Genomic DNA, 27,551 nt, shown 5'->3' on the forward strand with positions numbered 1-27,551 from the left:
ATACATCGCATGTATAATTTGAAATATTATGAAAATATGGTCCGGTTTACTTTACCTTAAAAAAATAATATTCAATAAAAATAATTTCAATTCAGTAAAAATAATTTTATTTCAGCAAAATAAGTTTAGTTCATTAAAAATAAGTTCAATTCAGTAAAAATAATTTCAGTTTAGTAAAAATCAGTAACTTTAAAGAAGAAATATAACATAAAATCAGTAAAAATAATTTCACTTTAATAAAATTAATTTAATCAGTAAAAATAATTTAAGTTCAGCAAAAATAAGGTGAAGTGAACGGGCCCTAAATATACAATGAGACAATTTTAACAAAATATGGAAAAAACTTGTATAAACCTGATTCACAATAATATTATTACGGACCTATACGTGTGCAATTTATGCAATATTGAACATAATAACTCTAATTTTAACATAGTAACCTTTATTATCTGTAAACTTGAAGTATGTATTTATGTGTCAGTCAGCGTTATGTTGAACATATTGACTCTAATTTTAATACTTCCTCCGTTTTTGTTTTATTGCACCATAAGGACTTTTACACTATTCACATAATCTTCTTTGACCATCTTTTGTGATTTATCTATTAGGAAAAACATAGTCATGTGAGATCTAGTTAGATTCGTCTTGAAATCTACTTTTTAAATATCAATTTTTTATAATTTTTACAAAAGTATAATTAAAGATATTAATAGCCAAAGTAATGCATTGGCAAGCGTGAAACTCATTATGGTGCAATAAAAAAAGAACGGAGGAAATAATAATCTTTATTATTCATATTGATCATTACATTCAAGGGTGGAGCCAGAATTTATTTATTAGGGGGCCAAACATAATATATGCATTATTATCTTTTGCACAAATATAATATTGAAAAAAAATGTGAGGAACAAAATAAAATAAGAGCTTAAAAAATATGTTAGGAGTACGCTTCGAACCTAAGACCTCTAAAATAGATCTAGTTACTCTACCAACACAACTATGACACAAATTTGCAATGTTTAATACATAACCAAAACAAAGGGGGAGGCCATGGCTCACGCCGCCCCCCTTGGCTCCGCCTAAATTATTGTGGACCAAATCTATTTAAAAGCTTGTAACAAAATCTCATAAAAATATATTTTGTTGTACTAGTATGTATTATTCGCCAGAGATGCCCAAATAGAGAAGTACATAAATAGTCAATTTTCAAACGTTGTCACGAAAAGTAACCGGAAGACCCATACATATTAGGCAAATCCATGGCTTATATATAGTGCTCTTGCGTTACCAAGTTTTATAGTGTCTTAAATATTTTTTCTTATTATATAAGAGAGTGAAAGATATATAGATAGAGAAAATTATGGCGTATACTCCTGGTGTTCTTACACACTGGCCATGGGAGCCTCTTGGTAGCTTCAAGGTTCCCTCTCTCTCTCGTTTTTTTCTTCTTTTGTTTATATATATTTGCATGAGCTAATTACAACACACTGAATTTTTCATTCTTATTATAAATTGTACGTATAGGATGTAATATGTGATACTCCCTTTGTTTTTAAATACTTGCTTCATTTTTCTTTTCAGACCGGTTTTAAATACTTGCTCCATACTTTATTATTCATATTGATCATGAGCTGATTTTTTTTTTATTCTTCCCACTACCTGCATACTTTATTACTTTCTCCAATTTCTCCTAAAATTTTGCGTATGGAGAAATACAATAAGTATTTAAAAACGGAGGGAGTAGTAGATATGATGTATTGGTGGTGTTGTGCAAGTTTCAATTATGATACAAAGTAATTTTTACATGTTTTTCCTTCTTATTTTAGGGAAAAAAAACTTGCGTTATTGATTGACTTTTTTTGGAGGTTGTGATGAAGATCAAGTAACATTGTCATTTACTATTAAAAATAAAAAATAAAAAATAAAAAATAAAAAAAATAAAAAAAAGTAACATTGTCATTTAGTATGTGCTACTGTATTTAACAAGCAATATTATCACTATATAATAGTATAATACCTTCGTTTTGTGAATATCATTATTTATATTTGAAGGTGAAACTATATCGGATTTAATTTTTCTTGATTTAATTTTCATGGAGTCTCTTTTATCTATTTTTATTTTTTTAAATAATGCTTAACTAATACGAAGTATAATTATTGAATCTTTTGTATAAATAGTGAAAAAATGGATCCACTAACAGTGAATTGTGTTCAGTCAAATAAATGTAGTAGCTAGTACTTCTGATATATAATTAATTAAGTGTACCTCTGTCATTTATCATGTCTATTATTTTTTGGGAAAAAAGGTAAGTAGAATCTTTTCAATCGAGTCTCCATTCAAAGTAATTAATTCCTGTTTGTCTTCGAATTAAGGGTAGTTTTGGAAGGAAAATATGTGAGATCTTAGAGTCGGGGGCCTAATAATGCTATATGTATCCCTAAGTGCTATATATAAGGATCAAATACACTTTTGAAAATTGTATAAAATAAGGAATTCATGACAAAAACACGTGTAAATCAGTGTAATTAGTGTTTAGATTTTTATGATTTCATAACTTTTTACGATTTTCTAGTGTAAATTTAATGCTTATATGTAGCCCTAAGTGTTATGTATAGCATTTGAGTCATGAATAAGTAAACTTTTGTATCTAATTTTGGTGCTCACAAAATGGTGCATGCAATTTTCTTTGTATGGCAAAAGTATATTGTAGTGGCACCTTTTGTGGTACACAGCATATACTTATATGTAGTAGGAGCAGAAGAAAGAGATCTAGCGTACCTTGCTATACTTCCATTCATGCTATGGAGGATGCTTCACAACCAAATTTGGATCACTATGTCGAGGCATCGAACAGCCAAAGGCAACAACCTCATTCTTGATAAAAGCCTCGAGTTCGAACAAGTTGACAGGGAAAGGAATTGGTACGTACATACATACATATATTTCTAATCATGTTGAATTATATCCTTTTAAGTGTGTAAAAGTTCGTTACTAGTAGTTGTTATGGGAGTTAAATCAAATTTAATCTATTATAACGGGTGCATACATTAGTGATTCTTTATCTCATTTGTCTTTTTGCATTCAATTTTATCAAAAATATAGTGTACATATGTCACACCAATAACTTAAATGTATGTGCTCTTAAGTGTAATTATTAATTATTAATACGGCAAAATTATACAAGTATGTTTGTTCTTAAAAGGAAGACGAAATGGTCCACAAATTCTGATGGGCTAATGGGCAAAGGGTGTGTATACCTCGTGATGATGAACATGATCTTGCCACTCTTTGACAGCCTTGAAGATAATCTTCTTGAATATGACGTGCACCGTTAATAATTTGACAAATTAAATGAACTATTTTAATTTAGTTAACATGCACAAAATTGTAATTTCTAAATAAAAGACGTTTTTAAATAATCAACTTTTTTTCTAAGCTCGTACTGAGTAGAAAATTAGATCAACTAATGACCAAAATTGTACATTAAATAGGTAGGTATTAAAGCAAATACAAACCATTTAAGGTAAATACGGAGATTTCTTAAAGGACTTTAATCGTTAGACTTAACAAAAAGTGGGGAAAAAAGATCCTAGCTTAGTTTTCTTAAATTAAAGAAGGGCTTCAAAAATAGCCGACCAGTTAGATAAAAGTATCCATTATGAGATTTATGACTAGTTGAATACCGATCATTAAATTTATATTTGATAGAGATAGCGAATAATATTAGTTAGTTGCATCGGGATTCACCTTATAACTTTAAGGTTACTAGGTCGAATCCTCTTAAGTCTAAATTACGAAACTTGGAGGTGAGAACGCATAATTTTTCTCCTCATTTTTAAGTGTCTATCTCGCAAATACTATGTACTAGGCTTAAAAATACCGTGAGGCTTGAAGTCTAGTTAGGGCCTGACATCAACCGAATACTACACTAGTTGACAGCTTGACATTCAACTCTAGATTTTGTGTACAAATGCTTTAATGTGGAACTTTAGAGGCCTGAGCTGGACTCTGAATTAGACAATACGAGCAAGCGTACCCATTTATATTTTTTGGGTGATGAATTGATGATATCAGATAATATTGAAGAAAGGGATAAAGAGTGACCATTGTCCAATATATAGGAAAATGGTCAGTAGAAAATTAAAGAGAGTCCATCTAAGGGTAAAGATGAGCAATTCCATAATATATTCAACAACAGCAGAAAAAAAAGAAAAAAAAATCAAATTATTAGTTGGTGACTCATAAGACCTAGGAACAAATCTCGTGTACATTTTTATGTCCTTTGTCCCAACCCGAAAAAAAAAAAAAAAAAAATAACATGTTAGCTGATAAAAATTCTTCTAATTGCATATAATAGTCAGAATTTTAATTTGTAGATTTCTTGATAAAATCATAACATCAATTACCATACTGAAAAATAAAATTAATTGAATAATTGTTGTATGTTGAATAATATAGGGATGATCAGATACTGTTGAATGGGATCTTGTTTTATGTTGGCTATTTGGCGCTAAAAACTGCAAAAAACTTACCCCTTTGGAGAACTGATGGTCTAATTCATATGTTCCTAATTCATGCTGGTCCTGTGGAGTTTCTCTATTACTGGTTCCATCGCGCTCTCCACCATCACTACCTCTACTCGCGCTACCACTCCCATCACCATACTTCCATTGTGACCGAGCCCATTACTTGTAAGTCTTTTCATAACATTATTAATTACTACATTAATGTGAGTAGAAAATATCTAATCGTTGCAAATAATATGAAACAGAGACAATATAATTAATGTTGTACATTATTACTTGTAACGAACTCATTTTATTTTTCATTGTTGATTGTTGTATGCAGCGGTGATTCATCCATTTGCTGAACATATAGTATACTTCATTCTCTTTGCCATTCCAATTCTAACGACAATATTAACTCGAGCATCCTCCATAGTTTCCATAACCATCTATGCTACTTACATTGACTTGATGAACAATATGGGTCATTGCAACTTCGAGGTCGTTCCTAAATGGTTGTTTACCATATTTCCTCCACTTAAGTACCTCATGTACACTCCCTCGTAAGTATCTCTTATATCTTTCGTCGTAAAATCAGTAGAAACTTCGAGGTTGTACCTAGATGGATGCTTATTATATGTCTGTTTTTGGTGTGGTAACAGGTTTCACTCTCTGCATCATACTCAGTTTAGGACAAACTACTCACTTTTCATGCCATTTTATGACTATATCTATGGAACTATGGACAAGTCTACGGATACTTTATACGAAACTTCTCTTAAGAAGCCTGATGATGTTCCTGATGTTGTTTATCTTACTCATCTGACAACACCACAGTCTGTTTACCAAATTAGATTAGGATTTGCTGGTCTTGCCTCGAATCCTCTGACCTCGACATGGTATCTCTGGCTTATGTGGCCTCTCACACTATGGTCTATGATCTTGACATGGATATATGGCCAAACATTCATCGTCGAAAGAAATACCTTTAAGAAGCTTAAGGCACAGTCATGGGCTGTACCACGGTACAGGATACATGTAAGTTAGTTTATCACCATTATACAGGATACATGTCAGTTTTGATGTATTCACAGGAAATAGAAGTTTATAACTCCCTACAAAATTATGTTTATTTTTTTATGTTGAAAACAAAAAGAAATTGATTTTGCCTATCTTTGTTGGCTTGTAGTATCTTTTACAATGGCAACGAGCTGCTATTAACAAGTTGATCGAAGAAGCCATACTAGAAGCAGAGGAGAAGGGGATCAAAGTAGTGAGCCTCGGACTTTTAAATCAGGCAAGCGAACAAGATTCAATCGTTCATTTATCCTCTAGTCCTGTAAGTGTTACATAAATAAATAAGCTAGCTAACCTCAATCCTGTGATTCGTGTTCCTTCAGGGGGACAATTTTAATAAAAATGGTGAAATTTACTTGGAAAGGCATCCTAAGCTCAAAGTGAAAGTGGTTGATGGTAGCAGCTTAGCTGTTGCGATAGTCCTTAACAACATTCCAGCAGAAACTACTCGTGTTCTGTTTAGGGGCAGGCTCACTAAGGTTGCTTACTCCATTGTCTCCGTGCTGTGCCACAAGGGCATCCAGGTAACAATCTCATAACATTGGGACCCTAATGAACGTAGCAAGAAGCAATTTCGGACCAATACATAAATGATTTCACCTTGATAAGGTTACTTGGTGACATTAACCTAATGCCTTTAATGTATTATGTAGGTTGTTACCGTAAGACAGGCTGAATATGAGAAGCTAAAAAAGACAATGACAAAAGAAGATGGCGCGAATCTGTCTCTTTCAGCAAAAGGCTGCAATGAGAAGGTAATAGAAGAGAGTTAAAAAAAAAAAAAAAACACCATCGAAGTAATTTTAACTTCATGATGTTAAGGACTATTAGTACAAAATATGTATGATGGTCTTGGAGATGAAGTGTTCTTATTTGATGCAGGTATGGTTAGTAGGAGACGATTTGTCAGAAATCGAGCAGTCTATAGCATCGAAGGGAACTATAATGATTCCCTACTCTCAATTCCCTCCCAAGAAAACAAGGAAAGACTGCTTCTACTTAAACACTCCATCGATGGTGGCACCTACGTCTTTTGGAAATTTGCATTGTTGCGAGGTTTGTTCTGTTTTCCAATTCATTGTGACATATCCTAAACTAAGTCCTTATTACTAAAAATTGATCCTGTGTTTTACTTGTGTGAGCAGAACTGGCTGCCAAGAAGGGTGATTAGCGCGTGGCGTGTGGCCGGAATTGTACATGCCTTAGAAGGATGGAATGTAAACGAATGTGGTGATGAGCTCTTCGACGTAGACAAAATTTGGAAAGCTTCCCTAGAACATGGATTTCGCCCTTCCCCTGAACCCTGCTTGGTTAAGTAGTGAAAGTATTCTATAATGTTATAAGAATATGATTATAAGATGAATAAGTTAGCTGAAGCTCTATTTTACTCGTATATTTGTCCTTCAACTTGCCAATATGTGCTACTTCATTGTTGTTGTGACTTGAAATTCTGATCCAGTTCAATTGGATTCTCTGGATTTGGTTTATATATACAGATACATTTTTATTTTATGTTGATTGTACAATTTGGTCTTTGATGGTTGTGAATCAGCTTAGCTTATGAATATACTAGCTCTATTTGCTAGTAACTTTTTTTTTTTTTTTTAATAAAGATTGATTCATAAATAAAACGCATTCCACATCTATAAAGAGATTTATATCTAATAAATACAAATTGAATCAAATAAAAATATTCTTCTAACAAAACTATAATCGTTATTGACTTATTGCATATACTTATGGCAAGAAAAGACACGGTTCCCTCTAGTTAGAGAGATTATTTGTATTTCTAGTTATTTTGAAAATGTTACCATTTGTCATATTTATAAATGGTGTAACTCACCTTAATCCTGTCAAGTTCTCGACAATAGTTTGAGTTGGTATTGTCCAAGTGTGGTGGAAGATTTGGTTGCTTTCAAACTTTGTATTGACATATCGGCTAGTAAAACTGTTAAGAATAGAGAATATATTATCTAATTTGCGATTGTAGACAAATTGTTAGATACTGTAAACTCCTCGGGTTGGAGTGTATTCCATTGAATAATATATATAGGGTTACAATAGGAGCCCTAAACACGTTAGGTAAACTCACAAGATAATTCCAAAATATTTACAAAAATATATCCTTCTATACAAAATAATATCTAGAATATTTATCATATTCTATCACACCCCCGCAGTCATAGCGGGAGGAGGACGTACGCTGAGACTGGATCTGAATTCCAAAAATAGTTGTCGAGGTAGGCCTTTCGTGAAAATGTCTGCAAACTGATAACGTGAAGGAACGTGTAAGACCCGTACATGCCCCAACGCCACCTTTTCTCGAACGAAATGAATGTCCATTTCGATGTGCTTGGTGTGTTGGTGCTGTACGGGATTATGAGAGAGATAGATTGCACTGACATTATCACAATAAACAACAGTGGCCTGCCAGAGAGGGCACTGCAACTCCAAAAGAAGATTTCGAAGCCAACATGCCTCGGCAACAACATTTGCGACGCCTCTATATTCTGCCTCTGCACTTGATTTTGAAAGAGTAGGCTGACGCTTCGAAGACCAGGAAATGAGATTGTCCCCTAGAAAGCAACAATAACCCGAGGTCGACCGACGAGTGTCTGGACACCCGCCCCAATCTGCATCAGTATAAGTGATCAAGTGCATGGATGATGAAGGATATAAATGTAACCCATGATCAATGGAGCCCTGTATGTAACGCAGAATGCGTTTCAATGCATCATAATGAGGCTGTCTAGGGTCATGCATGAATAAACAGACCTGCTGAACTGCATAAGTAATATCAGGGCGAGTAAAAGTGAGGTATTGTAAAGCACCTGCAAGACTACGATAGAGTGTTGGATTATCAAATTTAGGGCCTGTCTCAGCACTGAGCTTGGATTGAGTATCCATTGGAGTCGCCGCAGGTTTACAACTAGCCATCCCTGCGCGCTCTAAAAATTCCTGTGCATATTTTTGCTGAGACAAAAACAAGTATGAAGGAGTACGAGTGACAGCAATGCCCATAAAATAATTCAGAGGACCTAAATCAGTCATCGAAAATCCTGCACGAAGGTGCGAGATGATGCGCTCACGTAACAAATCTGATGATGTAACCAACACAATATCATCAACATATAACAATAAATATGCCATATATTTCCCATGCCGAAAAATAAATAATGAATTGTCACTCTTAGCAATGACAAAGCCCATCTGCAAAAGATAGTTAGCAAAACGCTGATACCAAGCTCGTGGAGCTTGCTTTAACCCATATAGAGCCTTACGTAGCCTGCACACATGGCCTGGAAAACTCTTGTCAACAAACTCGGGGGGTTGATGCATATATACACACTCATTCAAATCACCGTGTAAAAAGGCATTTTTCACATCAAGTTGGTGAATAGACCACTTTCGAGACATAGCCAAACTCAAAACTGTGCGTATAGTGGCCGGCTTAACAACCGGACTGAAAGTTTCATCACAGTCTACACCTTCAACCTGAGACCTGCCATCACAAACTAAGCGAGCTTTGTGTCTTTCAAGATCACCATTAGCATTTAATTTATGACGGAACAACCACATACAATTCACAATGTTCACCCCCGTAGGCCTAGGAACCAATTCCCATGTCCCTGTTTCAATTAAAGCACTATATTCATCACGCATCGCAGCATTCCAATTTGGGTCGGAAAGGGCTTGTTTGTGATTTTTCGGGAGTGGGGATCGAATAGACATGGTTAAGCCATACTTGGGGTTTGGTTTAACTATACCGTGTTTTGAACGTGTTTGCATCTGGGGTGAGAGAGGTGGAGGTCGAGTAGGTGAAATAGGTGTATGACCTCGAAGAGGTGGAGGTGTGTAAGTATTGGAGGGTGAAGGGTGGCTTGTGGCAGGGCTGGAGTGAGGCGGGCTGGGTGCGGCAGCATGCATGGGGGAGCCAGCACGCACAGAGCTGTGCTGGGCATCACTGCTCGCACCAGCTGCTGCCTGCCTGGGCAGTGGACTCCGCAGGCTGGTTGCGGCTTGCTGCTGGGTGCCGCAGCTTGCCTGCGGTGTGGGCTGTGGTGGGTTGTGTGGCGCCATGTGAGGGGAGCAAGGGGTGTGTAGCAGATTTTGATATTGGATCAAAGGCGATGGATCATCATTCCCCAAAAAATTATAGTCCGAAAGTTTATAGAGGGAAATATTTCGATGAGGAAGGGTGTGTTCATCGAAAGTAACATGACGGGAAATTATAATTTTATTTGTGGAGATATCAAGACATTTGTAACCCCTATGCTCGGAAGGATATCCTAAGAAAATACATGGTGAGGATCGCGGAGCTAGCTTATGAGGAGCAGTCGCGGAAAGGTTTGGAAAACACAAACACCCAAAGACTCGGAGATGAGTATAGGACGGGACGACCCCAAACAAGGCTTGAGCTGGAGTAATTTGATTTAGAGCTTTTGTAGGTAAAATGTTAATAAGGTAGGTTGCCGTTTCAAGGGCATGATGCCAGAACGGAGGGGGAAGAGAAGCATGAAATAATAGAGTACGCTTAACATTGTTAATTGTACGAATCATGCGTTCGGCTTTGCCATTTTGAGATGACGTGTGTGGGCAAGAAAAGCGAAAAACTAATCCATTTTTGACACAAATTAATTTGAACGGGTCATTGTCGAATTCACGACCATGATCACTTTGAAAGGACTTGATAGGGCGTTCAAATTGAGTGAGAACATATTGTCGAAAATTAAGAAAAGTTTGAAACGCTTGAGACTTGTAAACAAGAGGAATAGTCCACACATAATGAGTAAAATCATCCAATAAAACTAGATAGTATTTATGACCCTTTTCACTACGAATAGGAGAAGTGAACAAATCAGCATGAATTATATCAAACGCAGAAAAGGTTTTACTATTAGAATTATGAAAAGGCAAACGAACATGTTTTCCCAATTGACAACCTATGCAAAAGCTAGTGGAGTCATGCTCCTTATTACAATCAATCAAATTTTTACTCCTAAGAAAATTAAAGGTGGGTGCCCCGGGATGTCCTAAGCGGTTGTGCCATGTGGATGGAGACAAGGCCGTAAGTGAGGTGGCTAGACAGGTTGATGGTGATTTGGTCACTGGATAAAGATCCCCCGTACTATTGCATCTGGTTATTAGCTTCCCCGTTCGAAGATCCTTCACAGAAAAACCACTAGGATCAAACTCTATAGAAACAGAATTATCAGATGTAAATTTTCTAACAGAGATTAGGTTTTTAATAATTTGGGGAGCTAAATAAACATCACGTAAAGAAAGGGATTTGTTAGCAATAGTAGAATGACCATAACCCGTAATTGGAATGCGATGACCGTTTCCCACTTGAATATAATTATTTGTGCTCAAATTAAAAAGGGGTAAGAGATTACCGACATTATTCGTCATGTGGGAAGTGGCTCCGGAGTCCATGTACCAAGACGGATCATAGTTTTGAAACCCCATAGTTGCAAAGGCATTTCCGAGCTCGGTTGGAGTCATTGCCGAGTTGTAATCCGGTCCTTGAGCGGTGTAGGCCTGTGGTTGGTACGGTGGAGGAATACCTTGCGGAGCTACAGGTGCATAGTAGGCTTGCTGCGGCATTTGGGATGGTCGAGGCTGCTGTACCCATTGCTGCGGGTGTGGGTAAGGAGCCGCAGCCCACTGTCCACCCTGCTGGGTTTGCTGCTGCTGTGGTGGACGTGCGGCCCATGGAGGCTGCCCCCACTGAGGGGCTTGTTGCGGTGCCTGCTGCTGCTGACCAGGGCCTCTGCCGCGGCCTCTGCCACGACTTGCTGCTGGTGCACCCCCTCTGCCAGACGGTTGCTGCTGCTGCTGGGAAGCTGGCGGAGCAGGGGTACTAGACTGGTTTGAAGCACCAGTTTGTGCGACGAAGGAAGAAGCTGGAGTGCTTGTGTCATTCGCCTTACGAGACTCCTCGAGGAGAAGACGTGATCGAGCAGTTTCAAAGGAAGGCAGGGGCTCTGTTTGTTGTATCATCGCAGCCACTGTGTCAAAATCGGTGTTTGTAAGTCCCGAGACCAAGCGAATTACCAATTTTTGCTCCGACACCGGTTGATCAACATTAGCAAGTTGATCCTTTAAGGTCTTCAATTGCCGACAATAGGAAGAAATATATGGAAAATTAGACAAATGCAAGGAATTGAATTGGTTTTCAAGGTAAACCGCCCTAGTAGATTTATTATCCTGAAAGATTTCCTTGACTTTATTCCAGATCTGTTGAGCCGTAGCCCCTTTTTCTATAACCGTTTCAAGCAAATCCTTAGAGATTGTGCCATAAATCCAGTTCTTGACAATGGAGTCAAGTCGTTTCCACATCTCATCCGATATATCCGTCGGTTTGGGTGTTTTGGAGTCAATGTGATCAAGAACATTGTACGCGTGTGCATGACACTCAAACAATTCAACCCAACTAGAATATTGAACATCGGCTCGATCAAGAATAAGAGGAATAACATTCTTGATATTATTAACACCTAAAGCAGGGTGATAATTGGAAGAGGATGAAGATGTGTCGTCATCTTTGCCCATAGTTGCAGCAACAAAAGTAGGCGCACCAAATTAAAACAAAAGGAAGTGGGAAAAGGAATTAATTGATAATCAAATCAATTAATTATAGTAGAAAAGCAATTTCAGGTGCACTAAGGAAAGAAATTCCGTAGAAAGAAGACAAAGATGGCGGCTAAAAAAGTAAATTGCGGAAGCTAGATCATAACCTAAAGCTGTGATGCCATGTTAGAGGACCAACTCAACCAAAAGCTTAAGCTAATGGTTGAGGCCCAGGAATATGTTTTATACTCTATCACTCCCCCTCACATGAATGGCCCTTTGGGCTTGAAATGTGGATGCAACACAGGCCCACCCATACCTGGTGCGAATTAATTAATTCCACTATGAAGGAGGGGTGGATGAGATTCGAACCCGTGACCTTTGTGTCACGCTGGCTCTTGATACCATGTTAGATACTGTAAACTCCTCGGGTTGGAGTGTATTCCATTGAATAATATATATAGGGTTACAATAGGAGCCCTAAACACGTTAGGTTAACTCACAAGATAATTCCAAAATATTTACAAAAATATATCCTTCTATACAAAATAATATCTAGAATATTTATCATATTCTATCACAAATAATAATAATAATAAACTATTTTCTTGTTTTAGAATATTTTTTTTTTCTTATTTCCCCTAATTTGATATAGTCCTGCACCAAAAAAAAATAAAATAATAATAATAATAATAATAAATTTGATACGATCTGTCCTTATAATGTGCTTTACAATATTATAAATCATACTCCTTTATTTGGCTACCAAGAGTATGTTGTCTTAAGCTCATGTCCATAAAAGACGAATATTATGTACACACAACACACCTGGTCATGTGTCGACCATACCATGTCATGCCAATGGTTGAGTTATGGACGAGACCTAGCCAACCCCCAACCCACTATATCAAAACGAGCCATTAAATGTGTAAAAAACTGATTCGAAATAAACTTGATTTAGATTTCAATTTGTATGAACATAATAATTTAACATAACTCAACTTTAACATAGACTTAATTCGATTAGACTTGACCTCACCCAATCCAATCCAGATATCCGAATGGACACTCTAAACACCCTCAAAAGGCAAAAGCGAGTAACAACAATCTAGTCTAGATCTAAAAAACCACGAAGTCTAACACAGTCCAAGCCCAAAACCCTTTATATTTGATCATCTTCTTCCCTCTTTCACCCCTCTACTTCCTCGTACTTTCGCTCCTTCTACTACTGGAAAATTTCGCAATTCACCAACTTCAACTTGAATCTGCAATTGATTTTCCAGTCAATCGATCAATCGAAAGAGAAATCCAGGAAGTATTAATCTCCACTGTTACAATGGACGTAGAATTGATAGATAAAAGAGTGTTAGAGTATTTGCAGAAGAAAGGTTTCAAGCAAACTGAAATCGCTTTTCAAGAAGAACAACAACAACAGCAGCAACAATCGAAGAATTCTTCGTCGAATTCTCATACTGACCCAGATGTCGCTAAGCTCATCCTCAACTTTACTTCCGAGTACTTTCTCTCTCCTCTAAATTACAGTTTTTTTGGTATTAATTTTTCTAATTTCTGTTTATTTGAGTTTAATTTTGTTTGTTTTGGTGATTTTGGGGTCTGGGAATTTGGGTTTTAATTGATGTGCAGTTTGCGCTTGATTTTAGGTTTAGGGCATATTTAGAATTTTTGGAATTTGAATTCTTGTGAATTTTTGTTCCATTGTTAGTGTGTAAGTTTAAAATTTTCTTCTATGGGTTGAAGATAATGGTAAAGGTAAATGTTTGTTTGAGCGAGTTGGCTATGATGATAAATGTACATACTACATTACTACCTTCATTAGGGATGAATAATCTTTGTTGATGACCACCGGAGATGATGTATTTTGGTTCATGTAGCCGACCCCATCCTTTTCGGATTAAGGATTTGATAATGTTGTTGAAATGATGGTGTTAAGGGCAGGGAATCATATGGCCTTTTTTTTCCTTGCGATGAAAGAGGGGGTTTTTGATTGATCCTTGATCCAACATGGGATATTTTTTCACTACTTTTAGGATAGATTGTCATTGGCTCCATTGAAATTTAATTTTAAGAATTACTTCCGCCAAAGGATTGTAGACCTAGACAAACAAGACATATTTAAATTAAGGGTAATGCAAGTGAGAAAACGAAGGTAAGTAATGGTGATGATTAATGGGATGAAGTGTTGGTAATAGCAATAAGTTAGTGTTAGTGTAAAAGGTGGGAAGGATGATACTCCCACGGTCTTTTGACCCAAACATGTTGCAAACAATAAGGGACATAAGGATGAATTACCCTCATAATAGGAGTAGTACTTTACTCATTATCATCCTTATGAGGGTAACATTTTTCCTTTCTCCTTTTTCTATAGCACCTCTATAGCTCTATTACATCATCACTCTTGCGACCACCTCTTCTCACCTTTTTTTACTCTTGCTTGACTTTTATTACCCCGTAATGCATTACCTTTGATCCAAGTATGTCGTCAAGGTTTTAAGACATAATTTGAAAAGCCGAAAACTATCTATGAGTTTGAAAAGGGTACTTGATGCTCTAGCAAAGATGATAAAAAGCTTAAGCGTTGAGTTGAGTGGCATGTTGCCAATAGTTGATGCTCTAGCAAAAATAGTAGTGAAAAGTTGCTTCTCAAAGATATTAAGGCCCCCCACCCTGGCCTTGCCATTTTTAGTTTTGCAGAGTCAAATTATGCATTAACAATAAAGAACGAGCAATGCGACAGGCAATATTCCCATTCACTGCCCTGATGTTGCTAGATATAAACATCTTTCCGGTCTTAGGATGAGATGAACTATTGGAGAATCACAGTGGCAAAACAAAGTGATGCTAAAATCAGTATATTGTGGATTATCTGGGAGGTTTTAAATTGTGTATGGAACTTGTCTTCCACCATTGGACACATGGCATCTGACATGTCAAAGATATAAATTGAAATTAGCATAAATTATCTATTTGATATGTCACGATAAATAATTCACATATCTAAGTTTGAATCCTTGGGGCGAAATGAAACCTGTTTGCAGATGGAATTTACTCACACCCAATCCCCCATGGCTCTCTGTTAGAGAAGGGCAGGATCCTGAAATTTTGTCTTGTGGTGGTGGATTGCTCCATATTGACAACTGTTTTAACATTTAAAAACCTTTTTTCAGCCAAGTGTCCCTTTCTTCTTATCATTTTCTTTCCTATTGGTTGAATGTTCTTTAGAAAATTTTTAGCCTCATTTTGCTTGTATCAGCTGTGAGTTACTCCGTACATAGATTAGGCCAAGCTTGGAATCCATGTGAAATTTAGGTGATGATACATGTTATATGATGATCATAAAATTGCTGCTGTCTTTCTTCCAATATATTTACATTTATTCAAATGATTTTTTTTAGTCAGTAAAAAAGAAAGTGACTTCACATGTAATATGTATGCTTGGTTTCTGTGGTTGTCAGGTCAGAGAGCCTTCCTGCACAATATCATGATGGGTACAGTAAGCTTAGATCATGGGCTCACAATTCCTTAGATTTATACAAGGTGATTCTTGCCTGGTTTTACTTTGCTTGAAATTTTTGCAATTCATCTGGATTAATAAAACTACCTGTGCATCATATTTATGACATTTGCTTTAGATATTTTCTGCTGTTGTACTTTTAGAGGTGGGAAATGTTGTAGCCCATCTAATAGCAAGATGGGGTTTCACAATGAAGTCTTAATGTAGGTAGGATCCTTCCAAGATTAGGTCTTTTCCTTCTTTTTTTTGGTGTGTGTGTGTGTGTTTTTTTTTTTTTTTTTTTTTTTTTTTTTTTTTGGGGGGGGGGGGGGGGTGAAAGGATTGGAAATTTGGCGAGTTGGGTGGTTTCCTGCTTGTATGTCAATAACTTCTTATTTGAGGTGGATACATGCAGATATTGCTACCCTTCAACTTGAACTTTAACCAATTAATTTCCCTTGTACTTGCTTCAAGTAGCAGACTAGCAGTTTGGGATTCTTAAAGTTGAACTCTCTGAGGTGTCTTCTCCCTACCCCTTCCCCTCCACACACACACACCCCAAAAAAAAAAAAAAAAGACTTCTTGAAAAGATGTTATGTAAAGAGAAGGCTTACTTTTGTCCTTTGTTCTTTTTCTGGACAGCATGAATTGCTTCGAGTACTTTATCCAGTATTTATACATTGTTTCATGGATCTTGTTGCAAGGGGCCATCTACAAGAAGGTGAGATGTCAAATTGTCAACTAATCTTCAGAATTTCTTGAGTTGCTCAGTGCTTCTTGTTTGAAGAATTCCCAAATGGTGCCTAATTTTTGGGTGATTTTTTCTATTTATGTTTTTATTCTACAGCCCGTAATTTCTTCATTACCTTCCGCGAAGATCATGAAACTATGCATCAAAGAGATCTGCAGAAGCTCGAAGGAGTTCTGTCACCCTCTCATTTGGAGGTTAACTGCTGTTTAACTTTAAATCTTTCAAACTAAACATTCAGTTTTTGAACTTTTCTATGTTTATGAAATTTCTCTTTTTTTCGCCTTTGATTTTCTGTTCAGGAGATGGAGTTTGCCCACACTTTAAGGCAGAGCAAAGTAAACATCAAGATCTGTCAGGTTCTTTTTTGACTTCTTCAAAGGAAAAATTACTTGCGTATGTTTTTCTCTGTGTTACCAGTAAGCAGCTCATAGATGTTTCTTGCATAGGAGGATCACCATGCTAACCCTCCCTCCTTGCATGATTTATGAAGGCATTATTTTATAGCTACGTAGTGCAATAGTTTTCAAGTTAATCATATAGTAGAAAGAAATATGTTGTTTGCACCTGGCCTTATTTTTAAAGTTCTATTGAAATTAAATCGTTTTTGCTGAACTTAATTACTTTTACTACGAGTAATTATTTTCACTGATTTGCTATTGTATTTGTACTATGACCTTACTAATTTTTATGTAGTACTAATTAAAAGTTATTTTTACAGAACTTAACTTTTTTTTTTTTCTTTGCTGAACTTAACTTATATCTACTGAAAATGAAATTATTTTTGCTGAACTTATCTTTACTGAACTTAAATTATTTTTACTTAATACTATTATATTAAGGTGACGAGAACTGAGCCTTTGAGAAGGGAACATGCACTCGAGCCAGCTAAAATCATGTCCTGCCAGCTACCACCTATGTTTTAAATTATGAATAGCATTTTATCCTTTATATTTTATTTTTCCCATTTACACTTGATTAACATTATGATCAACCATTCTTCCTACATGGCCAATTAATTTGGATAAATTGGTTGAATATTAGTTTCAAAATTTTCCTGCAGTACTCGTACGAGCTTCTCCTCCAGTATCTGCATAACACTCGGTCTATTACAATGCTTGGAGTTATAAATGAGCATATCAACTTCCAAGGTGCAACTTTATTCTGTTTTACTTCCTTTATATATATATATATATATATATATATATATATATATATATATATATATATATATATATATATATATATATATATATCCCTTTCTACACATTTGATGACATTCCTGGGGCATTTGCGTGTTGATTCACAGTTTGCCCTGGTCAGCCCGGTTCAATATCAGATGACGCTGACGCGGTGACTCTGGTTGATGGTGGCCAAGATGCAGCAAATTTAATAAATCAAAAAGAAATCCAGTGGGGGGTAAGATATTAATTCATTGTCACACACAGTTCATAATTTTATGATGCTAAGTTATGAACATCAGTCTATTCTCTACTAGTTTCCTCCAGTAGAAAGCTACTAATGGTAGTTATTACACTCTAACTGCTTTTTATATACTTTCAACCTGAGTAAAGTTGAAATACCAATTAAGACATTTGTGTTGGAACAAGCCAAACTGTGAAGGACTTAATGCAAATGCAGGGAGAAAATGAAGTCATAGTCTCTCCCTCCCCTTCCTCTTTCCCTCCATTATTGGGCGAATTTTAGTTTAGTGTAATCGTCCTTGGAAAATGTTATGATGCTTTTCTATTATATACATTTTTGTGATGTGACCAAAACTAATCAGAAAATCAAATTTATTTATTTATTTTCTAAAATAAAGATTTAGAGTACATAGTCAGTGTAGTGGATTGTGTTTTCATTTAACAGTTGTACCTATCTACTCCATTTAGTAATGGTCCAAGAATTTCTTAGATTTTTGCTTGAGCCTAAGATTTGTCGTTTATTTTTGAATTGTAACATTTTGAGACCTCCAAGGTTGACAATTGATAGGTACCAAAATCTTAAGTCTTGTGTGATGATTGATCTACACGAAACATCTTTGTATTTGTATATAGTTTGGCTGTTTGCAATGGCCTATCGACTTATGGAAACTCCAACACTGTCTTAGTGTCCTATATTCAGCATAATTATGGACTTATGGAGTGCTTTTTCTTTTGCTTAGATGCTGGAAGATTCGATTGAAGACCGCTTGGAGAAGGGTGGAGGATTGCTCTTAGACTCTGAAAAGGTAGATGCGGAAAACAAGGAAGGGGAGAATGAAGAAAATAAGGTAGTGGTGCTGCTTCCCCTGCATCCACTTCTTGCCATCTATGTATGCTTATATCTGGTACTGATAGATCTCTGTGGTTTATGTATAGAAAAAATCTGCTGACGGAGGAAAGCAAGGTGCATCAGTAAAAAAGTCCAAAAAAGATAAAGTTGGAGGCACTGGAAAAACTGCTCGTCCAGAAGCCAACACTCCTATGGCACCAAGAGTCAAACCAGAGCTTCCTTTGCCTGCAATGTATGCCTCATACATCTCTCATTCATTAATAACTATCTAGCTTGGCTCCATAATTGCAAACTACAGTGTTAAATGTGTGATCTTCTGAAGAGAGAAGAAGATGAGAGAGAGTTAAAAGTTCTGATTCTTGTTATTAACAAAAGTTTCATACATTGCTGTAGACCAATTGAAGTTGAACATTCTATCCTGGAAGACCTTCGTAATCGTGTGCAGTTGAGTAGTGTGGCCCTGCCATCTGTAAGCTTCTACACATTTATGAATACACACAATAGGTAACTTATTCGACCTTATGCCCTTGCTAAATTTGTTTTTTCTATCTCTGCTTTCCTGCTGGCCACTAGCTTCTGACTAGCTTTGCATTATTTCATTTATTTTTTTAGTTTAAACTGTGCATCAATTTCACATGATGGATCCTTGGTTGCTGGTGGATTTTCCGACTCTTCTTTAAAGGTCTAATGATTTATCCCTAGATATTCTCTCTTGATATTGTATAAAACTGATCAGTTATGCTAATATGAAGAGTTTACTTATATAGGTCTGGGACATGTCACAGCTTGGGCAACAAACGAGCACTTGTGAGTAAATTGCAGATTACCTCCTTTGTTTTCTTTGTTCTTAGATAAGATCGTCATTCTTGATTATAAATTTGGTTTCATTCCGTTTTCTGGTTATAGCTGCTCTACAGGGTGAAAAAGATGCAGCTGGAAATGAACAAATGGTTGGTACAAATGGTGTTAAAAGACCCTATACTTTGTTTCAGGGTCATTCTGGCCCTGTTTATTCTGCTTCGTTTAGCCCCCTTGGGGATTTTATACTCTCTTCTTCAGCAGATTCAACTGGTGTGTTCCTAATAATATCTTACATTTGTCTTTGTGACATTCTTTTTTTTTTTTTTTTTTTTTTTTTTTTTTTTTTTTTTTTTTAATGTTACGGATTTAATGTTGCTCTTGCCCACATTTCTCGTATTCTTAAATTAATGAACTGCAGTGCGGCTTTGGAGCACAAAACTAAATGCCAATCTTGTTTGCTACAAGGGTCATAATTATCCTATATGGGATGTGCAGGTAGAACTATATACTGTTGACTATTGTATTTATAATTTCATGAGCTTTAGCTTCTGTACTTTCCTTTTTTTTTCGCATTGTATATCTTTGCTCTTGCTCCATATCACTGGTCGTCTTTCAGGCTTCATTTGTAAGCTCTGATTACCCCTTAACCAAAGTTTTTTGTTCATACAGTTCAGCCCCTATGGTCACTATTTTGCTAGCTGTTCTCATGATAGAACGGCAAGGATCTGGTCCATGGACAGAATACAGCCTCTAAGAATCATGGCTGGGCATTTATCAGATGTTGATGTAAGTTTTTGTCTCCCCTTCTCTTCGGGTGGCATTGTCCCCTTTCACAGCCTCTTTATTTGATCTTCGGCGTATTATATGTGTCACATGTTCAAGTCTTGTAGTATTCCCATATTTCAACATGCTTATATCCCATGATCAACCGTTCTTGTCTCATGAAATTGATGTTGCATTTACTTTGCCTGCAGTGTGTCCGGTGGCATGTAAACTGTAATTACATAGCTACTGGATCTAGTGATAAAACAGTTCGATTATGGGACATTCAAAGTGGGGAGTGTGTCAGGATATTTATTGGTCACAGGAGTATGATATTGTCCTTGGCAATGTCACCTGATGGTCGGTATATGGCATCTGGTGATGAAGACGGTGCAATCATGATGTGGGATCTTGCTAGTGGACGTTGCATTACCCCTTTGGTGGGTCACACATCATGTGTATGGTCACTTGCTTTCAGGCAAGTACACTTCTCTCTCTTGAGCCGTGCTCATTTACACGACTTTTTCTCAATTGTATAAACCTTTATCTATTTTTGGCTCAAGTTCTCCTCATGTATGATGCATCAGTGGTGAAGGCTCACTTCTTGCCTCCGGATCAGCTGACTGCACAGTTAAACTGTGGGATATCAATGCAAGCACAAAGACATTGAGATCTGAGGAAAAGTAAGCTCATATGGAACTATCAAAGATATAATTTTCTAAATTTTGGAATAAAAAAAAAAGGGAATATACCATTTCTTACATTATCTATCTTCACACGCAGAACTGGGAGTTCAAACAGACTTCGGTCGTTGAGGACTCTTCCTACCAAATCAACACCAGTTTACTCTCTGATGGTAATGTTGCAAGTTTTATCATCTATCTTCAGAAAATTTAGAAACGTGATTTAATCAACCCTGATATCTCTGATTATGCGCTTTTCTATGCTGCAGTTTTCAAGAAGGAATCTGCTATTTGGTGCTGGGGTTCTTTCTAAACGTTCATGATTAAATTAGCAGATAATTGTAAGCAGTAGATGTAAGCAGATAAGGTGAGATGCCCTTTTGATCATTCAATTTGTTATACTAGTAGTTTATATAGACACATAGATTAGACGTAGCTGTTAGGAACTGCTTTAGTTGGGTATTCAAGGTGGATTAGAAGTGGTAGCTTTTTTTTTTTTTTTTTTTTTTTAATTGTAATGCTTCTATTCAGTAGCTGCTGATTCTTTTATCATGAAAAGACATGATTTCGTCATATATTGTTGATTGTAAAAAATGTACTTTTACCTAACTGTATCAGGTTTTGTTATTATAGCCATGAGTAAACGTTATATATACAAGTATTTCCCAAAGTAATGTTAAGTTGAAGATATATGACAATCATGGGTTGTACACTGTTATTATGTTAGGTAGTGTTACTATTCTAAAACTTGTAATTTCTTATTGACTACATTTAACATTTTTCTTCTATATTTGATAAGGTAGATTAAAATTTTTGATGAGGTTGTATTGAGGAAGGACGGTGGCGAAATTTCGCTGGAAAGATAGAACAGGGAACTAGGGAAGGGGTTGGGGCAATTATGTCAATGGTGCCTGCATACGTTTTAGCTTACATAGCTCAGTAGTTGGCAACTTTGCTAGCCACAAGTTTGGAGTTTTTTTTTTTTCTTCATATATTACCAATAGTCCTATAATATGGTTAAATTATCCTAATTTTTTATACTAATCCGTAAATGTGGAGTAATGTATGTAATAAGCAGTTGCTTAAAACACACTCTCAAGAATTGACCAAAAAAATTATTTGCACACAATTAACAGTAGGTATTTTAGTGACTTGTAGTCCACAATCTAAATATGGCACTGCTTTGGGCTGGTATGAGATAAGACATAGCCTAGCTTGCTAAAAGCACAGCACGGGGCATGAGTCAAGCTTAGCCACACTATTGATCAGCCATGAGTATTTAGCCTTGCAATGTGGGTGGGGTTTTGGGGTTAGCTCACTTGCAGGACCGCGACCCTTTGTCCTTACCATTGTAGCACATTTACCGCCCTGATATTTTGGAGAAACCACAGTAAGGCAAGGCATGCCACTGCCTAGGCACATAAGCACGGCAATGTACGTTGGGCACATGGGTTCAACTATGCTTGAGCCGGGCCTTTTGAAAATTGTGACATAATACTTCGTTGGGTGTGCTGTTGGCCGGGTTTGGCTATCCCCAAAGCTCTTGAGCTTCTCACGAGTCGCTACACAATTTAAAGTCATCTTTAAATCAGTACTTTGGCATCTTGATTAGCCATGCCAAACTTTTGCCTTGCTGTATGTGCTTAGCTGCTCACTTTTATTTAAGCATTGTTTTGAGATGACAAATAATACTCCGTACTATAGTTAAGATATAACTTAATGCTCTTGCTACAGGACGTAAATCAACCACGTACATATTCGAATTCTAATTAATGATTGATTGTTGCATTATTGTCAATTGGCATCCTGTTTATATAACCGTTAAGATTCATCAACTTAGTCAAATCATATAAATAATGAAAAATCGTATGATTAAGGTTCACTAATCATGTGGCCGATGTATGCCTAGTACTATGTCGCATACTCCCTCATTTTATTACTCATTTCTCTTTACACTTCCATAAATTAATTTTGGCCATTAATCATTTTTCGAGTAAAAAATTGTACAAGTTGACATTTAAAACGTATCTACACAATTATAACTAGATTTCATATGTAAATAATATTCCCATCGTATACTTAACAAAAGATTATCTACGTAGAAGTGTGTTTTTTTTTTTTTGGGTAATTAAGGAGAAAGTCTTATCAAGATATAGAATCTCTCATTGGTCAATCTGGCTTGGGTTATCATGCAAGGCTCTTTGGGAGCGGGAGCGAGAGCGGGAGTGGGAGGGGTAAGGAAATCTCCACCCCGAAGTACTAAGTACTCTAATAAAGTATAATCCTGCAACCTTACTTCAAAGGGATGTATATTAATAATGTTAAAGTAAGTCGTGAGTGAAAAGATTACAAGAGGAGTATTACAACCGAGTCATTTTCTACGGAAGTAGTAGTATTCACTATTCGTATAAGGTTTTCCCATATTTTGTGCTTGCATAAATTGATGTAGGGAATAATGCAATCACTCGTCAACTCCGCAAGTCTATTGTGGTGTTATTATGACTGTTTTTCTTGAATAAGATAAAATGGCTAATTTATTAAACCTTCTTTAACACTATTCTCTCCTCATCACATATAGAATCAAATAACACTTGACAGTCTCGCATCTTCCTATTACGCCACTTGTCTTTTAATAAACTATTAATTAATCATTGTAAAATTAGTAAGTTAATACAGGAAGCTGAATGTATGTATTCACCAAATTAAGTCATCATGTGTGATATTCTTATATCAATAGATATTTAACGTTCAAGCAAAAAGCCTTCTTAAAAATAATTTATAAGTTTTGTCTTTTTTGTTAAGAAGATTATATCAATAATTATTGACATTAATATGAATGCAAAAGTTTAATTAGGTGATGATGATAAGATTATAGTAGTACTACTCGTACTACTTAATGTAGCATTTCGGCGGTCTCCGGATGAGATTAAAAATACCATTAATATATTATACGTTTATACAATACACATTTATTAAAATAAAATTACAAACTATGGAGCAAATTAATTTTAAAACAATCGATTAAAACAAATGAGGATGAAGACAAAGTCACAAAAGGCCAACATTTAATTAATAAACCAATATAATATTGACAATTGGCAATAATATTAATAGATTTTATAATTATATAGTTCCAAAGTTTCAAACCGTGTACTTTTTTTTGTCACACCCGCAAATCAAAACAAAATAAAATAAAAGTTAAACTCATTAAAAAAGCATGTAACACATACGAGATTGTAATTAGATTCAATCAATTGAACACATTATTGGCTACCACATGATTAATGAAAGAATAATTGTATAATTGTCCACTTTCTGCTGACCATTAAAGGGGCTTTCAATTTGAAACAACAAAAAGAAAACTTGGGGAAAAAAAAAATGAAAAATTGGAAAGAGAAAAATAAAATAAAAGAAGTGGTGCTGAACTCAGGAAAGCATTGAAAGAAGAAAGGAGGGATTAATGAGCTCAACCCACCTACCTGACAATAGCATTTACATACTGTGCTGCCTTGCATTTCACAATGTGAAAGGAGAAAACCAGGGTTTTGATGAATTTATGATGACAAGTTGACAACTTAGCCCTGGTTTTTTTGACTACTCTACTCTGCTCTGTTGAAATCTGCTCTACTTGTTCAGAAGCTCAAAAGAACAGGATTTTATTAGTCTACTACTAACGTTAACAAATTATTTAAAATAGCTTTGTGGATGTCAATTATTTTAGTTTATCTGTTGGTTAAAAGTTTTTAGTGGTGGACTAGTGACATTGAAGATCCGAATTTCTTGTATGTAATATAATTAGTCTTTATGTTCTCTTAACAAAAAAAATAAAACATATACACTCTAATTAGCATTGAAAAATTGGTTTCCAAAAAAAAAAGCATTGAAAAATTAAGTTTATCCACTTAATAAGCGCTTAGTTACACTTATGCATATTATGCTCATATATAAGCACAGTACCTTTGCTATCTAAAGTCAAAAAAAAAAAAAAAAAAAAAAAAAAAAAAAAAAAAAAAACCTCCTTTACCCTCCTATTTCTTTTATGCACCACCATGCCTCCAATTTGCTTGAACTAGTGTCATGGAGTAATTGATCCAATGGTAGTATTTATATTCGGCATAAGAACAATAAAATTAATAAATTAATAGATCTATACTCCGTATTGTTCATTTCAACAATACTAAAGAGTACCATTGAATGTCAATTTATCAAACATAGTAAGTTCATTTACACTCGATTCACATACTAATTTAATCATCTTTATCATAATACGAGTATATCATAGGTTCTAGATAACAAAACATCTTTTCCATCAAACATCCACCCAAACTATATCATAATTCGATATAAAGAAAAGAGAATATTAATTTCATTTCTATATATTTAACCTTGCAAACACTAAAAAAAAAAAGAAAAAAAAAATCCACATGTGGTAGTAACGAATTTAAAACTTTAAATCATTACAATTAAAGTTAGATTTGAAGAACAAAAAATGGAGGGTGGAACGCGGGAAGTACTGTACAAGAGGCTTTAGAAAGTCATAGATAAAGATGATAAATCCTACTAATAAGCTAAGTAGCTAACCTATAATAAGTGAGTTTGTGAGTGGGTGTTACCTATAACGCAATTCTTTTTGCTTCTCTTTACATATTCATTCCATCTTATTGGTGGGAAATAATATAATGTGGGTCCTACCCATTTTCTACCATTAAAATTCCTCATGTCATGTTTGGTGTTCTATCTATTAATTTCATCATAAATACTATTATGATGTCATGCCACTATAATATGTGGGTGAGGTGACCTTAGGGGTATAGAGGGAACACAATCAATTCTAAAATGGATGTGCAATGATCTTTAGGATTATCCAAAGGAATGTTGTCAAACTCATATCTATCTATTTGTTCTTAAATTAGGCCCTGTTCTTTTAAGCTTATGAGCATAGCAAAGCAGGGATTAGCAAAATATTTCGGCAGAGCAGATCAGAACATCCAACCATTGCAAAGCGAAACAACTCAAAAAAACAGGGCCTAAGTTGTTTACCAAATACAATTCTTTCCTGCTGTAAAAATAAAAAAAATATTAAAAAAAAAATTAAAAAGATTTCTTGATTTAACAAATTACTTGTAATATAGGCAATTTAATGTTGTGCAAAGTATAATTGTTTCACTCGAGTTTCCTTTGTTTCATTGTAGATTCGATCATTATTCTTCAACAAACAATTCTGTGTTTATTATTAAGTACTTAATCCTTTATGTACATAAAAATGTGTATTGTTGTACTGCTCTTGTAAATAAAATGAACTTGAATTTTTTATTTTATTTTTGAATGAAAAATGAACTTGAAATTAATAAGCTCTCTTTCACTTATTATTATTATTATTATTATTATTATTATTATTATTATTATTATTATTTATATGCTTCATGCGTAGGAGTTAACTTGAGCAAAGAAATCAAAGGAGAGAAATAATATTTAGTAAAGTCCTAAGCTAATCAAGTGTTAGGAAGTGCTTCATATATATTTTAATCTATCGTTCTCCATTTTTCAACTTGCATGTTATTTCACCCTTTTTTTTTCTACTCCTTCCAGAGTATATGAATAAGGACTAATAAGGAGTATGTAAGCAAGTAACACCATTATACAATCAAACAACGTTGAGCCTATTGGAAAGATTTTCTTACCACTTGGGAGCTATTTCGGTTGGGACGGAATTCTCTTACATTTCACCAATTCACCCTCACTCTTAATTAATTAAGGAGCTCTACTTGCTTGAAATTTTTTCTGTACAAAATTATTGCACAAAAATTTGATGTACATTATAAATGAACACTATGTTCTTTTATGTATATGTCCATGTATATTATAAATGAATATTATGTTCTTTTATATGCCCATATACATTAGTATATGCCTGCATGTTCATTCCACCTTTTTGTACTTTAGAGCGGACGCACCATGCGGATCGTGCATCTGCCTCCACGAACCAAGCTTTGCTACTTGCGTAATCCAAGCTAGGTCGACATAACTTCCGTGTTGACGTGGCATCTTCCTTGCCAAAGTTTAAAAGACTTCTTGCTTTACCACATGCATCTATACTTGTATTAGTTGTGATGAAAGTCATGCAACCCTTAATTAACCCTTCAAAAATAAAAAATAATCGGGTAAATTAATTAAAATATAATTTAATTACTTAAAAATTAAATTATGTGGACTAATTAATAGATATACGGATTACTCCGCCCAACAAGTATATTTTTTTTCCCATAATTTTGATTTTAATTTATGCTTTTTTTTTAATTTTTTTTTTTAGGAATGCAAATTTTTAATTTATGCAAATTAAGTTGATGTAAAAAAAACAAATGATTTTAAATTTGGTGTTTTAAATTACGAGTAGCTTATTTCCAGCGCTGACCCGGCCTTGCAATGGCTGTAGGCAGGATCTGATTGTACAACTATGACGACTCATAAATTTTAAAGTCAAACAAATTGCCACGTAACTCTTCTCTCCTCCATTAGGTAAATTATAATCTCAGTCAAAATACGTTTGATTACATAATTTAATCATTATAATAATTCCAATCAAACCAATCAAAGTGAACTTCCTTTTTTGAAAGCT

The 27,551-nt window shown here is 35.2% G+C and overlaps 2 protein-coding genes across 2 annotated transcripts; both read left to right on the plus strand.

The window, feature by feature from the left end:
• Positions 1–1,196: 1,196 nt before the first annotated feature.
• LOC145585534 (very-long-chain aldehyde decarbonylase CER1-like) lies at positions 1,197–7,095 on the plus strand. Its single transcript, XM_081642233.1, has 10 exons — positions 1,197–1,420; positions 2,702–2,922; positions 4,460–4,692; positions 4,850–5,069; positions 5,169–5,544; positions 5,696–5,803; positions 5,907–6,107; positions 6,237–6,338; positions 6,466–6,639; positions 6,729–7,095. Exons 1-10 carry the CDS (start codon positions 1,361–1,363, stop codon positions 6,900–6,902), a joined length of 1,869 nt encoding a protein of 622 aa, XP_081498359.1. The 5' UTR covers positions 1,197–1,360; the 3' UTR covers positions 6,903–7,095.
• Positions 7,096–13,285: 6,190 nt separating this feature from the next.
• Positions 13,286–21,594, plus strand: LOC145585535 (transcription initiation factor TFIID subunit 5-like). The gene is made up of 19 exons (XM_081642235.1): positions 13,286–13,671; positions 15,630–15,711; positions 16,310–16,388; positions 16,515–16,612; positions 16,718–16,774; positions 17,479–17,566; positions 17,725–17,834; positions 18,580–18,687; positions 18,776–18,921; positions 19,083–19,193; positions 19,302–19,371; positions 19,457–19,496; positions 19,596–19,760; positions 19,909–19,985; positions 20,160–20,276; positions 20,465–20,730; positions 20,840–20,935; positions 21,036–21,108; positions 21,205–21,594. Exons 1-19 carry the CDS (start codon positions 13,493–13,495, stop codon positions 21,256–21,258), a joined length of 2,016 nt encoding a protein of 671 aa, XP_081498361.1. The 5' UTR covers positions 13,286–13,492; the 3' UTR covers positions 21,259–21,594.
• The last annotated feature ends 5,957 nt before the right edge of the window (positions 21,595–27,551 follow it).

Source organism: Chenopodium album, chromosome 16, assembly GCF_948465745.1.
Source record: "Chenopodium album chromosome 16, dcCheAlbu1.1, whole genome shotgun sequence".
In the NCBI taxonomy this organism is placed as follows: Eukaryota; Viridiplantae; Streptophyta; class Magnoliopsida; order Caryophyllales; family Amaranthaceae; genus Chenopodium; species Chenopodium album.

Coding starts and splice junctions, on each gene's coding strand:
- LOC145585534 (XM_081642233.1), top strand. CDS start 1,361: ATGGCGTATACTCCTGGTGTTCTTACACACTGGCCATGGGAGCCTCTT. Junction 1,421..2,701: donor AGCCTCTTGGTAGCTTCAAG/GTTCCCTCTCTC, acceptor GTATGGCAAAAG/TATATTGTAGTGGCACCTTT. Junction 5,804..5,906: donor GCCTCGGACTTTTAAATCAG/GCAAGCGAACAA, acceptor GTGTTCCTTCAG/GGGGACAATTTTAATAAAAA.
- LOC145585535 (XM_081642235.1), top strand. CDS start 13,493: ATGGACGTAGAATTGATAGATAAAAGAGTGTTAGAGTATTTGCAGAAG. Junction 16,389..16,514: donor AAGGGGCCATCTACAAGAAG/GTGAGATGTCAA, acceptor TTTATTCTACAG/CCCGTAATTTCTTCATTACC. Junction 18,688..18,775: donor GGGAGAATGAAGAAAATAAG/GTAGTGGTGCTG, acceptor GTTTATGTATAG/AAAAAATCTGCTGACGGAGG.